Source organism: Diabrotica virgifera, chromosome 10 (genome assembly GCF_917563875.1).
Source record: "Diabrotica virgifera virgifera chromosome 10, PGI_DIABVI_V3a".
NCBI classification, from domain to species: domain Eukaryota; kingdom Metazoa; phylum Arthropoda; class Insecta; order Coleoptera; family Chrysomelidae; genus Diabrotica; species Diabrotica virgifera.
The window spans coordinates 19,222,246-19,235,597 of NC_065452.1; the positions used below are offsets into that span (position 1 = coordinate 19,222,246).

Genomic DNA, 13,352 nt, shown 5'->3' on the forward strand with positions numbered 1-13,352 from the left:
GCCAGAAATAAACAGCAGAGTAACGAGTGCAACAAAATTATACTATGCACTAAATACTCCGGTCAACTTACACATCCGAGGTTACAAAAATTACCATCAAGCTGAAAATTGACAAGATTGTTCAAAATACCATCATAAATGAAATCTAAAAAGTCCTCATAAATCCGACTGGAGGTAAAAAATTTACGCGGGGTCAAAGGTCACCAAATATAGTTTTTAGCGATTTTCAGCGAAACGGTAAGTTTTATCATAAAATTAGTTATAACAAAAAATGTAGATTAGATAATTATCTATAAAAAATGTCTTATTCCTTTCCTTCTTATGAGTCACCGTTTTTGAGATACAACTATTCAAAAAGTTGTAATCGTCATAATATGTGCACACGTTTCCACACCACCTTTGAGGTTGTATACTTAGGCCGATGTCAGATTATGCGTTTTGACCGCATAATCATAGTGTGACAGATCGGTCCGGTTGAGTTGGAAACGGATGTGTTTTGAGTCATCGGTACGCGCTTACAAACTGCACCAGACTAAACGCATAGTGTGACAGGTCGGTCCGGTTGCGTTGGAAACGGATGCGTTTTTACCGCATCCGGTCAAAATGTCCGGCTCAATTGTTGGTGATTCAACATTGGAGCACGACCGGTTTTGACAATTAGTGCATGCTATTTACCGACCAAAACAGTCCAACTTGTTTGCAACCACATCATTTAGCGCTACATCCCTTTTTACAGTTGCAAAAAATTGTGTTCAGGAGTTTTTCCGGCGCAGGTGGGAGGAAAGTTTGAATTGGTTCTAATGAACTGTCGACTAATTTCCATCCCCAGTCTTTTGGATCTAGCTGATAACCAAGCAAGAGTTGAACTTGGTAATATACCCGAAAAGGATGTTGATGAGCAGCCGTTGAGGTTGGAGGAAGACAAGATAATTGCACTTGTTTTTTATTTCGAGTATTTTTAAAGAAAAATGCATATCGAAACTTATCTAAGCACGTAGTTTTTAGGCGCTCCATAAATAGAGAGAAGAAAGCTAATTCCGTTGGAAATAACTTCTTCTGGAGTTGAATTAGTTTTTTTTTAAACTTCAGCACATTCAAGTAATATAATTAGGTTTAACACGCATTTTCACTCCGGAGTAATACTCAAGACTAATTAATACCTCGAGGGTGTCATCTACCTGAAGGATTTCGCCACCCAGGAAGATAACGGTGTAATTTGCATAATAATAAACAAACTAAATTTGCGTAAAGTTTATGGTATATTGAAATGTTTATTAGTACTTAGCAATAAACATTTTGCCTAGAAAGTTGGCTTTCATTATTATGTGCAAACCCTTCTGAGAAAACAATAGTTTAGGTGATTAGATTAGCCGACGTACCGATAAAACCTGTTTCTTCCGACAAAACCCATCTTTACAAATTGAATAAGACGCATAATTAAGAAGAATTATTATAAGATAATATTATAATTGTCATAACAACTTACTATTTTTGTTGGGAATAAGCCGTAAAATTGTAATAAAAATTCTTATTATTTTCGCGTTACATTCACTTTGTAATTATTTTTTTGTTGGCACTGTAATATAAAATATAATACAGCTTATACATTGCATCCCTCGGTAGACCGCAAGCTGTATAGTAGAAACATTATCATATTTATAATATCTTACATTATTACGTGTAATATAAGTTAAGTTTACCGATAGAATATTATGTTTACTTGTATTACAGCTTCAGTGATGTATATACGTGGTGTACTAATACATAATATTATGACGATTAGAATTCTTTTAACTCTTTGAATCGTTGTGTCTCAAAAACGGTGGCTCTTACGAAAAAAAGTATTAAAATATTTTTTATAGATAATTATCTAATCTACATTTTTGTTAGAACTAATTTTATGATAAAACTTACCGTTTCTAAAACTATATTTGGTGACCTTTGACCCCGTGTAAATCACTCCTATTTTTGAGTCTAACTAGACCTATAACTTATAACTAGGTTTATAAATAAAAGTTTTATTAGGAAAAGGAGGTCAGCCTGAAAACAAAAATGACTGTATACGAGCCGGTGCTACTCTACGGTAGTGAAACGTGGACAGTGAACGACAACATAGACAGCAAAATTCAAGCATGCGAAATGCGATATTTACGAGCGGTATTCGGGGTGACCAGACGTGATCGTATAAGAATAGAAGTAATACGTGAAAGGTGCGGTATAGGAATGACCTTACAGACTTGAAACGAAGCAGTTATCGTGGTTCGGACATATGGCGAGAATGAGTGAAGGTAGAACTGCAAAGAGGGTATGGAAAGCTGCATCCGACAACAAACGACGAAGAGGCAGCCCAGCAAGAATATGGAACGCGGATATTGGAAAGGCTTGCGCAAAAGGAAATATTGGGTGGAGAGAAGCAGAGAGACTAGCTACTGACCCAAAGGCATGGAGACGTCTGATTTCTCCACTTACCTAGAGGTAAGGTATAAGAGGACGGCTTAAGTAAGTAAGTAAGCTACGAACAAAACTTGGGATTATATTCTTTGTTATTTATCGATTTTAAACAAGCATACGACTTCATAAACGGAAGGAAGCTATATGAGGCCATGAGAACATTAGAAATACCAGACCTTATAAGTACCTTTTAAGACTACATAGTGATAATGACGATGAGTTCAGGAACACGACAAATAAAGTAACAATGGAAGAAAGCTCTTCAAGGCAGTTCACAGTAAATAGAGATTTAAAGTAAGGGTATTCGCTATCAATAAATTTATTCAACCTAGTATTTGAATAAATCGTAAGAAAATCAAAAATGAGCACAAACTGGACTATTTTTAATAACAAGGAACAGTGTATAGGGTACGCTAATGATGCGGTGATATGTACTCAGAAAAATCTTCGGAGGAATAAAGACGGCAAAAAATATTTGGAGAAAACAAACAAATAAAGAAATAATGAGGACGTATGAAAAGAAAATAAGAGCTTATAGAGCTAGATGGATTGGTCACATTACACGAATGCCTGAGAACCAAAAAACAATACTGAAGAGAGGAGAAATGGGAAAAAACAAGAGGAAGTCCAAAGAAGAAATAACTTCCAAATAACTTCCGGTTCCAAAGGAAAAAGTGGAGGGAAATATCCAAGTTTATAAGAACATTTATGAAACTGGTTGCTATCCTCAACAGTGGTTACGCTCTACCTTTATTACCTTACCCAAGAAAGTCAATGCAAAAAGATGTGAGGATCACAGACTCCTTAGCCTGATGAGTCACAATTAAGGATATTTTTAAAAATACTACATCAAAGATTATACAAAAACTGTGATTGGGACATCAGTAATTCTCAGTTCGGGTTTAGGCAAGGTTTAGGAACAAGAGAAGCAATAGTAGCAACACAGGTGCTGGTCCAAAATTGTTATGATCAAAGGAAGGACATGTTCCTATGCTTTTTAGATTACGAAAAAGCGTTTGATCGTGTCCAACACCACAAGTTAATGCAGATCCTCAAGAAACTTGATATAGACCAAAAAGACCTAAGATGCATTGAAAACTTGTACTGGTATCAAACGGAACAATTAAAAATAAACAATTCTATATCCAGGCCCATACATATGGGAAGCGCTGTTCGACAGAAATGTGTGCTTCCGCTATTTTATTTAACATTTATCCGGAAGCCATATTTCAAGAGTCTTTGGAAGATGCAGAAATGGAAATCAAAGTGAATGGAGTATTGATCAACAACTGATATGCCGATGATGGTGACAACAACTTGTCACCATAATTGGAGAATACAGTAAGCGAATGGGATTAGAGATTAATACCAAAAAGACCAAATTCATGATCATCTCCAGAAGCTTGGATGCACTTGGAAACTTCACCATAACACTGATTGCCAAGTCCTTTGAAACAGTAATCAAATTTAAATACCTGGGAGCGTGGCTTTTTGAAGCAAGCTCGACAAGCTTTCGTAAAATTCAAGAAGGTACTGACCTGGTCAGAGTTCGATCTTCAACTGAGACTAAGGTTTACTAAGTGCTGCGTATGGTCGGTGCTGCTATATGGCGTAGAGTGCTGAAAACTCGGAAGGAGGGATATAAACAGATTAGAAAATTTGGAAATGTGGCTTGTCCTTGGAGGAATCGGCCGAGAACTCCAGCGTTTCGAAACCATCGGGAAAGGGAAAACAGCGTGTCTGGATCACATCATGCGAAATGAAAAATACCAAATACCTCCAACTTATAATCGAGGGTAAAATTGAAGGCAAGAGAGGAATGGGACAAAAGAGGCCCAAGAAAATGTCCTGGTTCCGAAACAGAAGGCAATTGACAGGAATTAACTACATACAATTTCTGATACATATAGCGAAACAGAGAGTTAATGGAAAATGTGATCACTAATATCCATTAGTGGATTTGCATCTGAAGAAAAAGAAGATAAGAGCATATTCGGTGAAACACACACACAGGGGACAAGCAATGCACTTGAACTGTTCAAAGTATTTTGTTATATTGAGGAAAAAGATCTTACACGGCCGAAACAAGACCAGATACAAGCAAAACACGAAGACATCTGGAAACCAACGAAATAAAGATCGTAAGAAGGATTGCTGAAAAAGGACTACAGGATAGGGTAAGAAGTGAGGAAATCAGACGCTTATGTGGGGTAGACAATATAAATACCTGGGTAAAGAACAGAAAAGAAGAGTGGAATGAGCACATAAGCAGGATGTCTGAATCAAGGATAGTAAGAATATCCGGGAAAAGTCACCGTTAGGCAGGAGAAGTATAGGACGTCCAAAGAAAAGATGGAATGACAACTTAGGGGCAGAATGAAAGGCACCGTTGAAGAAAAACAGGCAGTATTGCCTATATAAAAGAAGAAGCAGAAGAAGAAGAGGAAAAAGATCAATACTATCTTTACTGACTACTGTAAACTTTTATAATTAATTTCTTAAAAGGATTTTAAAAGTAGATAGTACGAACTGTAGTCTACGAGTATGTTTTTACAATGAGGCAAAAATGCAAAAGAAACATCCTATTGAACGCCGACGATATAATATTAACATCAATAAACGATAGGAGTACAACAAATTAAATAGAAGAAAACTATGAAACCAAAAAGCAAAAATCAGCTGAGAGTTTAAAAGAGAAATGACGAAAGTAATGATTCTAGAGATGGAAGTATGTTTAAGCACAAAAAGATACACAAGCAAGGAAACATGGAGGTCTCCAGGAAGAAGATATAGAAATCAAATCGACCATGTACTGATCCAGTCAAAATGGAAAATAATTGGCTACGTTAGGCGCCTACTAGGAGCAGATGTGGGATCAGACCACATGATAGTCAGGGCCAAAATAAAGATAAAATTAGTCAAAGACAAAAGCGGAAAGTAAACAGAAGAAGAAGATACAATGTAGAAGCTTTTAACAAAAAAAAAACAAGAATCGAATTCACAGAAAGACTGAAAATAAACCGAGCAGCAACGCCTCAAAATGAGGAAACAGTGGAAGAAATATGGGAAGACTTTTAAGGACATAATGTCAAAAACTGCAAACGAAACGATTGGGATGGAAAAAGAGAAATGGAGAAAACATAAACTGGATAACCCAAGGCAGATTACAACTAATAGAAGAAAGAAAGAAAATTAAAGAAGAAATGTTACAAAAGGAAGCAACCTAAGAAGGAAAAGCGCTAGAAAGAAAATAGGTACGTAATTACATAATTTACGTAAATTATTTGCTGAAAATGTCAGAAAGAGCAGTCCAATGTCCAAGTAATCGACCTGAGAACACAATATACCATCGTACAAAATTTGACAGGGAAAACACTAAAAAGTAGTAAAAAATCAAATATAAACAAGGAAATACGAAGCAGAACATGAAATTCTACAAAAATGGAAAGAACACTTCAGAGAATTATATTCCAAACACGAGGCAACAAAAAATGTAGAGAAGAAAATGAAATACTGGAGTTAAGCATTAGAATAGATGAAATTACGAAAGAAGAAATACAAAACACACTGAAATAACTAAATATGGCAAAGCCGCTAGAAGTCACAACCTACATAACATTACATAACATGTTACACAAACTCTTCAACGAGATATGGGCCGAGCAGGAGCTAGCAAAGGAATGGAACGAGAGTGTAATCATTAAGATACCGAAAAGGACGATCTAAGTACATACACTTAGATGCAAAAAAAACGCAACGGAGAAAATTTTGGTCAAATTCAAAGTATTTCAATTTTATTATTTTTAGCCCTATTTTGATGATTTTTTTAGCACACTGTGTACAAATTTATAAATTTTAATTTGGTATAGGCAGTTTTTTGTTAAATTTTATATTTGACTTATTATACGGGGTTAATTAAAACGTGGTTTTTTTATCCTAACTTTGAAACATCCTGTGGAAAAATTCCGTTTGCGAATTTTCGTAAAACCTTATTTTTAGGTTGCAACCATGTCTCCTAAGCATTGTGCTTTTTGTTTCATGTCAAAATATCCCTTTGTTCATTTTTTAGAGCCAAATGAATTTGCCACCCACAATTTAGGACTTTTTTAAGAATGATTATTTTGGAGTTATTTTGTAATACGACGAGATGGCTTTGGTGACTGTTATCATTATGTCATACTGACACTTACATTTTGTTTACCTATGATTGTTCATGGTTCTTAGTGTCGAAGATTGTGCGAAAGCCGTTGTTCTGGTTGAAAATTATGGTCTGAAAGTTGCAGACCAGCAACTAGGCCCAAATTACTTCCACGGCACAGAGTGGCTAGACTACAATTTTCCAGAGAACATTTACATGGAATTTAGGACAATGGAGCAATGTTCTTTTTACGCATGAGTTGAGATACTTTCTTTACTCATCAGATGGGAGAGAACGAGTATGGCGTCGAACTGGAGAGTTAGCCATGGAGGGGGTTCGGTGATGGTATGGGGGCAGGAATATCCCGAGAGGCGCACACAGAATTGGTATTTATTGAGGGTTCGTTGACTGCACACCGGTATATTGAGGAAATTTTAGCGAATCACGTAGTACCCTTTTCTCAATATATCGGCGATGATTTTTTATTAATGCAAGATAGTGCGCGACCCCACTCTGCAATGTGTGTCAAGCAATATTTAGAGGAAGTTGGTATTAATAAAATCAACTAGCCAGCGTGTTCACCAGATCTGAACCCAATAGAGCACGTTTGGGACATGCTTGGTAGAAATATTAGAGATCGCGAAGTCGCACCAGCCTCAATTAACGAACTTCGCTTGGCTCTAGAAGAGGAATGGCAAAACATCCAGCAGGATGATATTCGCAACCTCACAGACAGCATGAGCCGACGTGTACAGGCAGTTGTAGAGGCTAGGGGAGGCAATACACAGTATTAAGTTATTTTTTAGCAGTTTTTCTTTGTTATTTGCGTACTTAGGTTAAGTTACATTTAAGTTGTTTTTTTATGTTTTCTTATTGTTATCATTGTTCATTAAAACCAAGATCATGTCGTTGCTTTTAATCATTATTTAAATACAGTGCTTCTGGGATGTCGATATGAAATTCCTTCGATATCAGTCACCAAAGCCCCCATCGTCGTATTACAAATTAATACAACAGATAATGGTAAGAATGCTCAGAATATCTTGGGTTCAACGCATTTCAAACAGAGAAGTCTTAAACAGAGTAGGTCAAGGCGAAGGTGACTTAATGAAGATGATAAAAAAGAGAAAACTTGAATATCTGGGGCATATAATGAGAGGTAGCAGATACAGGATGCTGCAGTTAATACTCAATGGAAAGATCGGCGGAAAAAGAGGAATTGGTCGAAAGAAATATTCATGGCTCCGAAACCTTCGTCAATGGACTGGCTTATCAGCAGATCAATTGTTACATGCCGCACAAGATCGAGAACGATATCGGCAAATTGTTATGGAAGCTACCTACGCCTAAAAATTTGGGCACGGTACTTAAAGAAGAAGAAGAAGATAATGGTAATAATAGGAAAAGTCGTAAATTGTGGGTGGCAAAGTCATTTCGCTCCTAAAAATGAACCAATCCATATTTTCACATCAAACAAAAAACATAATACTTAGAAGACATGGTTGCAACCGCAAAATAAGGTTTTACGAAAATCCGCTAATGGAATTATTCCACAGGATGTTTCAAAGTTAGGATAAAAAACTACCTTTCGATTAACCCCGTATACTAAGTCAAATACAGAATTTTATTGAAGAACTCACAATACCAAATTTAAATTTATAAATTTTCACACAGTGTGTTAAAAAATCATCAAAATAGGGCTAAAAATAAAAAAAACTGAATTTTGAAATTTGACTAAAATTTTCTCCGTTGCGTTTCTTTGCATCTAAGTGTAGATGCTACAATTGGCCACCAATAACACAGCTGAGTGCCACATCCACAATAATGTCCAAGATCATATTGAACAAAATGAAGCCAGAGCGAGACAAGAATCTAAGAAGTAACCAAGCGTTCCCGCTAAACGCTCCACTATCGACCACATTGGTACTCTAAGAATTATCTTAGAACAAGCTAGCGAATGGCAAAGAAATATAAATATAATGTTTATTGACTTCAAAAAGGCCTTTGATAGTATTAACAGAGAGCAAATGTGAAAGATTCTGAAACTATATGGACTACCGATGAAATACATCAACCTCATCAGATTGTTCTACAAGGGATACGAGCCAGACTGGAACATGCAGGAGAAATGGTAGAAGATAGCTATACAAAGTAGAATTAAACAAGAATACGGACTGTCTCCGACACTATTCCTAATCATAACGGATTGGATCATAGAGAAGGTAAGCTATAAAAATACAGTGGACCGATTCTATAAGATCAACGCGAAACAATTACGTTCGTTATCCGACGGTTTGCTATTCTGTAAGCTAATTCGGGAAGAACCGGAGAAGCAGATCACGAAGCCGATTACAAAGCGAAAGCGATAACTTTTGGCTTGCGTTTCGTTTCGCTTTCGATAGTGATTGGTCGATCATTTTCACGTGGTACACAAGCGCAAGCGCTAAGCGGGTTGTTCGTTGTTGTTGATTCCACAAGAATTCTGTGTTTTTTGTTGATAATGAATTCGTGATGCTCTTACACCATATCTTCCGTAAGTTCCTGTAGCTCATCAAAAAGGAATCGAACTAGTTCTTTGCTTAAGCGAAAAATATCAATAAACCTTATATTATCTGTTACACCAAATGGGTCACTTCTCTCTCGAAGGAACCCGCTTTCCTCTCGCGTTAACCGTAGATGGTTTCTTCGCGAGTTTTCCATAATATAGAACAAATTGCACTGACAACATTTTTATTAAAATATAATAAAAATATAGTTGTTCAAGGAAATAATTCAATCAAACTTGTGATTATAAGGCAATAAGGTTATATAAATACGTCATATAACTGCTAGTTACTCTTCTTCTTTCTTTATTTCTTCTTTTTTTTACTCCCTGCACGTATATTTGCAATGTTGCCGTAATTATTTATTCATACGTCGTTTAAACTCGTACATTATCGTATGCCGCTATGATAACGAAGCGAAAGCGAAAACTAACCTTATAGAATATGAACATAAATCAACTTCGCTATCGTTTAGCTTAGCTTTCGCGATAATAACGAAAATTATAGAATTCGCCTACAGGTGTTAGATGGAACTTGCCTAACCAGTTTGACGACTTTGAATTCTCAGACGACATTTGTCTCCTAACCGAACATAGCAACAATAATATTAAAGAAGGAAATGGATTGGACATATACTAAGGAAAGGCCAAAATAATGTAAGCAGATAGGCACTCAAATACCAACCAAAGAAGAAGAGGGAGACCGGATAATAGCTGGAGAAGACCTGTAACAAGAGATCATGAAATAATTGGCCTGATATGGAGAGAGGTACAGAGAGAGATAGAAATATACATGAATGGAAAAAACTTTTAGAGGAAATTTCGAAGGAATAAAATAGAAGAAGATGCACTGATCCAGCCAATCAGTCATCTTTCACTTTTGGCAAAGAAACGCAAAAGTGCCCAATACTCCGTAAGGAGGGAAGGCAGTAGGGAGAGAAAGATAGGAGTACAAAAAATTAAGCAGAAGCAAACTATAAACCAAAAAAGGCGAGTAAAATCATTGGACGAATATTTGATTGAGACTCAAGAATCGACAAAGGTCCACACGATCTCCAAAGATTAACACACATCTTCACTACAACAGCCAATAAATACAATATGATAATATCAGCAGAAGAAATCAAATGTATGACAACGTCTAAATACCCACTACGATGTAAAATCGAAATTTATGGGAAAATAAAGCAAGAAGCAAGGTTTAGATATCTAGGAATAGATATAACTACGTACGTAGATGTTGAAGAAGAAGTACGACAACAAAGCCTATAAAAGCAAGTAAAGCGGCGGGATCTCTTAATGACACAATCTGGAAGAGCAAACACCTAAGACAAGATGCAAAATCAAGAATCTATAAAGCAGCAATTAGACCTATATTGACATATACACACACCCAAACTTATATGGAATCACCATGTATTTCAAAGCAATATTTATTTCTTTTGAAAAAACTTGTTATTGTTGAGAAGATTAAAGGTTTTTATTGAAAATAAACAAATATATAAGACAATCGGTATAGATTATTTGCTTGAGTTGCAAGTTGAACGAAAATAAATAAACTAACTTTTGCGTCCAAAAACGAAAATATGCCTCATGTGGGGTTATACAACGAGGAAAGATTATTGGTCTTGTGGAGAAAGGAATGTTCTCAGATGGACATAGCTGCAGAGCTAGGCGTAATATAGGACGTTCTGTCCAAAACATATGCTAGGTAACAGGAACTAGGAAAGCTCAAAAATAAAGCAAGGGAAAGTCGCCAAAGGTAATAACGACTCTCCACGATCGTTTAATTGTCCAATCAGCTGGAAGACACCCAACCATTTCTCACCTGCAGCTCCAAAGGCAGCTTTTGGAAGCTACAGGTGTAACTGTTTCAGTTGAAACGATAAGAAGAAGAGTTCGTATCAAGAAGTATAGAGCAGGAGACAGTTATGGGTTCCCGATTTATCCAGGCAGCACAATATTGATCGCCTAAATTGGTGTCTTCACCACCAAAACTGGAACATTAGGAATTGACAAAATGGGCTATTTTCATAAACAGTCAGGATTTAATGTAATCAGATGGAAAATCAGATGATCCACGAAATCGTGTACTTAGAGGTCGAGGAAGATAAGCAAGAACGAAAACTGTCGGATCTGTTCCCAAGCGGAAGTGTAATGTTCTGGAGAGGAATTGTGGTCCGTAAAAAAACTACTTTAATTTTCATCCAATCAACTTTAACTGCTCACAGGTATGTTGATAACCTGTAGTCAGGTTCTGGAGAGGTGCAATAGGAGAAAATTTAATTTTATTGCATGATAATGGACCATGGACCTCTACATACTATTAGAGTAACTACAGACATCATTGAAGCAGAAGGTATCCCTTGTTTGGAGTGGCCTGCTTGCTCACCCGAGCTTAATCCTATAGAGTATTTGTGGGGTATGCTTAAAAGAAAAATTAGAGCTCGCCAGGATAATCCACAAAACATCGCACGGCTAGTACAAGCAGCTTTTAAAGGATGGAGCCACCTACCACAACAAAATGTTGATAATTTGATAAGGAGCGTGACCACGCAAACTGAAGCTTGCATAAGGACTAGAGGTGATAACACTAACTACCACAAAATACAAAAAAAAATAAATAAAAACAAGTTAAACATTATTCCTTTTACATTGAAATTTTGTATGCTATTGACTTTAAAACAACTACTTTCAATTTGTTTGTTAAATACTTTATTGTTTTATTTAATTGTTATGTATTTGTTATTAAATTGCTTTAAAATAAATATTGTTTGACTTCGTGTGTTCGTTTTTTTTTAATTCGCACGGAATAGTAAGAAATATCAGATGATTCCATATAAGTTTGGGTATGTGTACGCATAGGCGTAACCAGGATGATACTAAGGGGGGTTACAACTACTGGAAGGTCTCTGAGGGCTATGGTGTTAAGCGTATAGAGCTCAAGGGGGGGTTATAACCCACAAAACCCCCCTGGTTACGCCTATGTGTGTACGGCGGAGACAAGACCTATATACATCTAAAACAAGACGACTACTAGAAACAACAGATGAAAATACTTCGACGAATATCAGGGAAAATCTGTTATATAGGGAGAGAAGCGAAAACATAAGAAGAGCAGGCAATGTAGAAGACATAAATGGATGGGTGATAAAACGGAAACAGGAGTGGAACGAACACATTAGTAGAATGGCAGAGGATAGGATAGTACGAATAGCACGAGATAAGTCACCAAATGGACGAAGAAGTATTGACAGACCAAGAAAAGATGGTGCGATAATTTAAACAGTTTAAGAGGCTAATACTGAAGAAGAAACAGGCTTTAAAGCCTACATACAAGAAGGAAGAAGAAGAAGAAGATTCAAGAATTAAATTACAAATATTAAAGATAAATCTATAATTGAATCGTTTTTTTTTTCAGAAACCCGTCAACTTCAACTGACATTTATATATCATTGCACTTGACTAATTTCTTAAATAAACGATTCAATTATCATTTATGTATTGTGACCCTTGCACTAATAACAAAAAGATTACGAAAATAATAGAAATAATTATGACAAAACAGGTACAATGGTTTTAACACGTAGTAGAGAAGAAGTGTGACAGGAAGGCAAAACGGAACAGATAGTAGTAAATTTTGCAATATAAAAGTAAAACTTAATAAAATAACAGTTCTACACTTCTTCAAATCTAATATAACATGCGTAAGAAGAATATAGACTTAAAAAAATGTGAAAAATACATACCTTTTGATTTGCTAAAATAACTTCAAAACAGATATGGCTGATGAGGATTACAGCGCAGAAGACACGAATGATTCTATCCATGATTCGTTTCTGAACATCCGAAGTATGTTTCCAGCGTTTTATATAAATCCCTAACGCTTCCATCACCATTGGGGTCTAAGCAACAACAACCCCCTGTGGACTCTGAAATCAGATTTCTAATCTATCACGTTTCGTTTTAATCAACTACGAAACCTACGTTTTGTATTAGTTCATCAATTATTTTGTAGTTTTATATGTATATAGTCGATTAAATTAAATTTCCAATGGTAGACAAAATGTAAATTCTGCAATATAATAAATAAGCAACAAATTTTTAAACTGACTAATCCCAAACAAACAACAAAATAAATCTACTATTTCCCTAAAACTTGGAAAGCATTAGGTTTTTTAAAACCTAATAAAATAAAGATTAAAAATTAATAAACATTTT

At 35.9% G+C, this 13,352-nt stretch overlaps 1 protein-coding gene across 1 annotated transcript in view; it reads right to left on the reverse strand.

The window, feature by feature from the left end:
• LOC126878708 (PBAN-type neuropeptides-like) overlaps window positions 1-13,058 on the reverse strand; it is a 34,780-nt gene extending 21,722 nt beyond the window's left edge. The window contains exon 1 of the mRNA XM_050641572.1: window positions 12,881-13,058. Within this exon, the coding sequence (XP_050497529.1) occupies window positions 12,881-13,030 (150 nt within the window). The 5' untranslated portion in view covers window positions 13,031-13,058. The remainder of the gene's footprint in view (window positions 1-12,880) is intronic.
• Window positions 13,059-13,352: the final 294 nt, after the last annotated feature.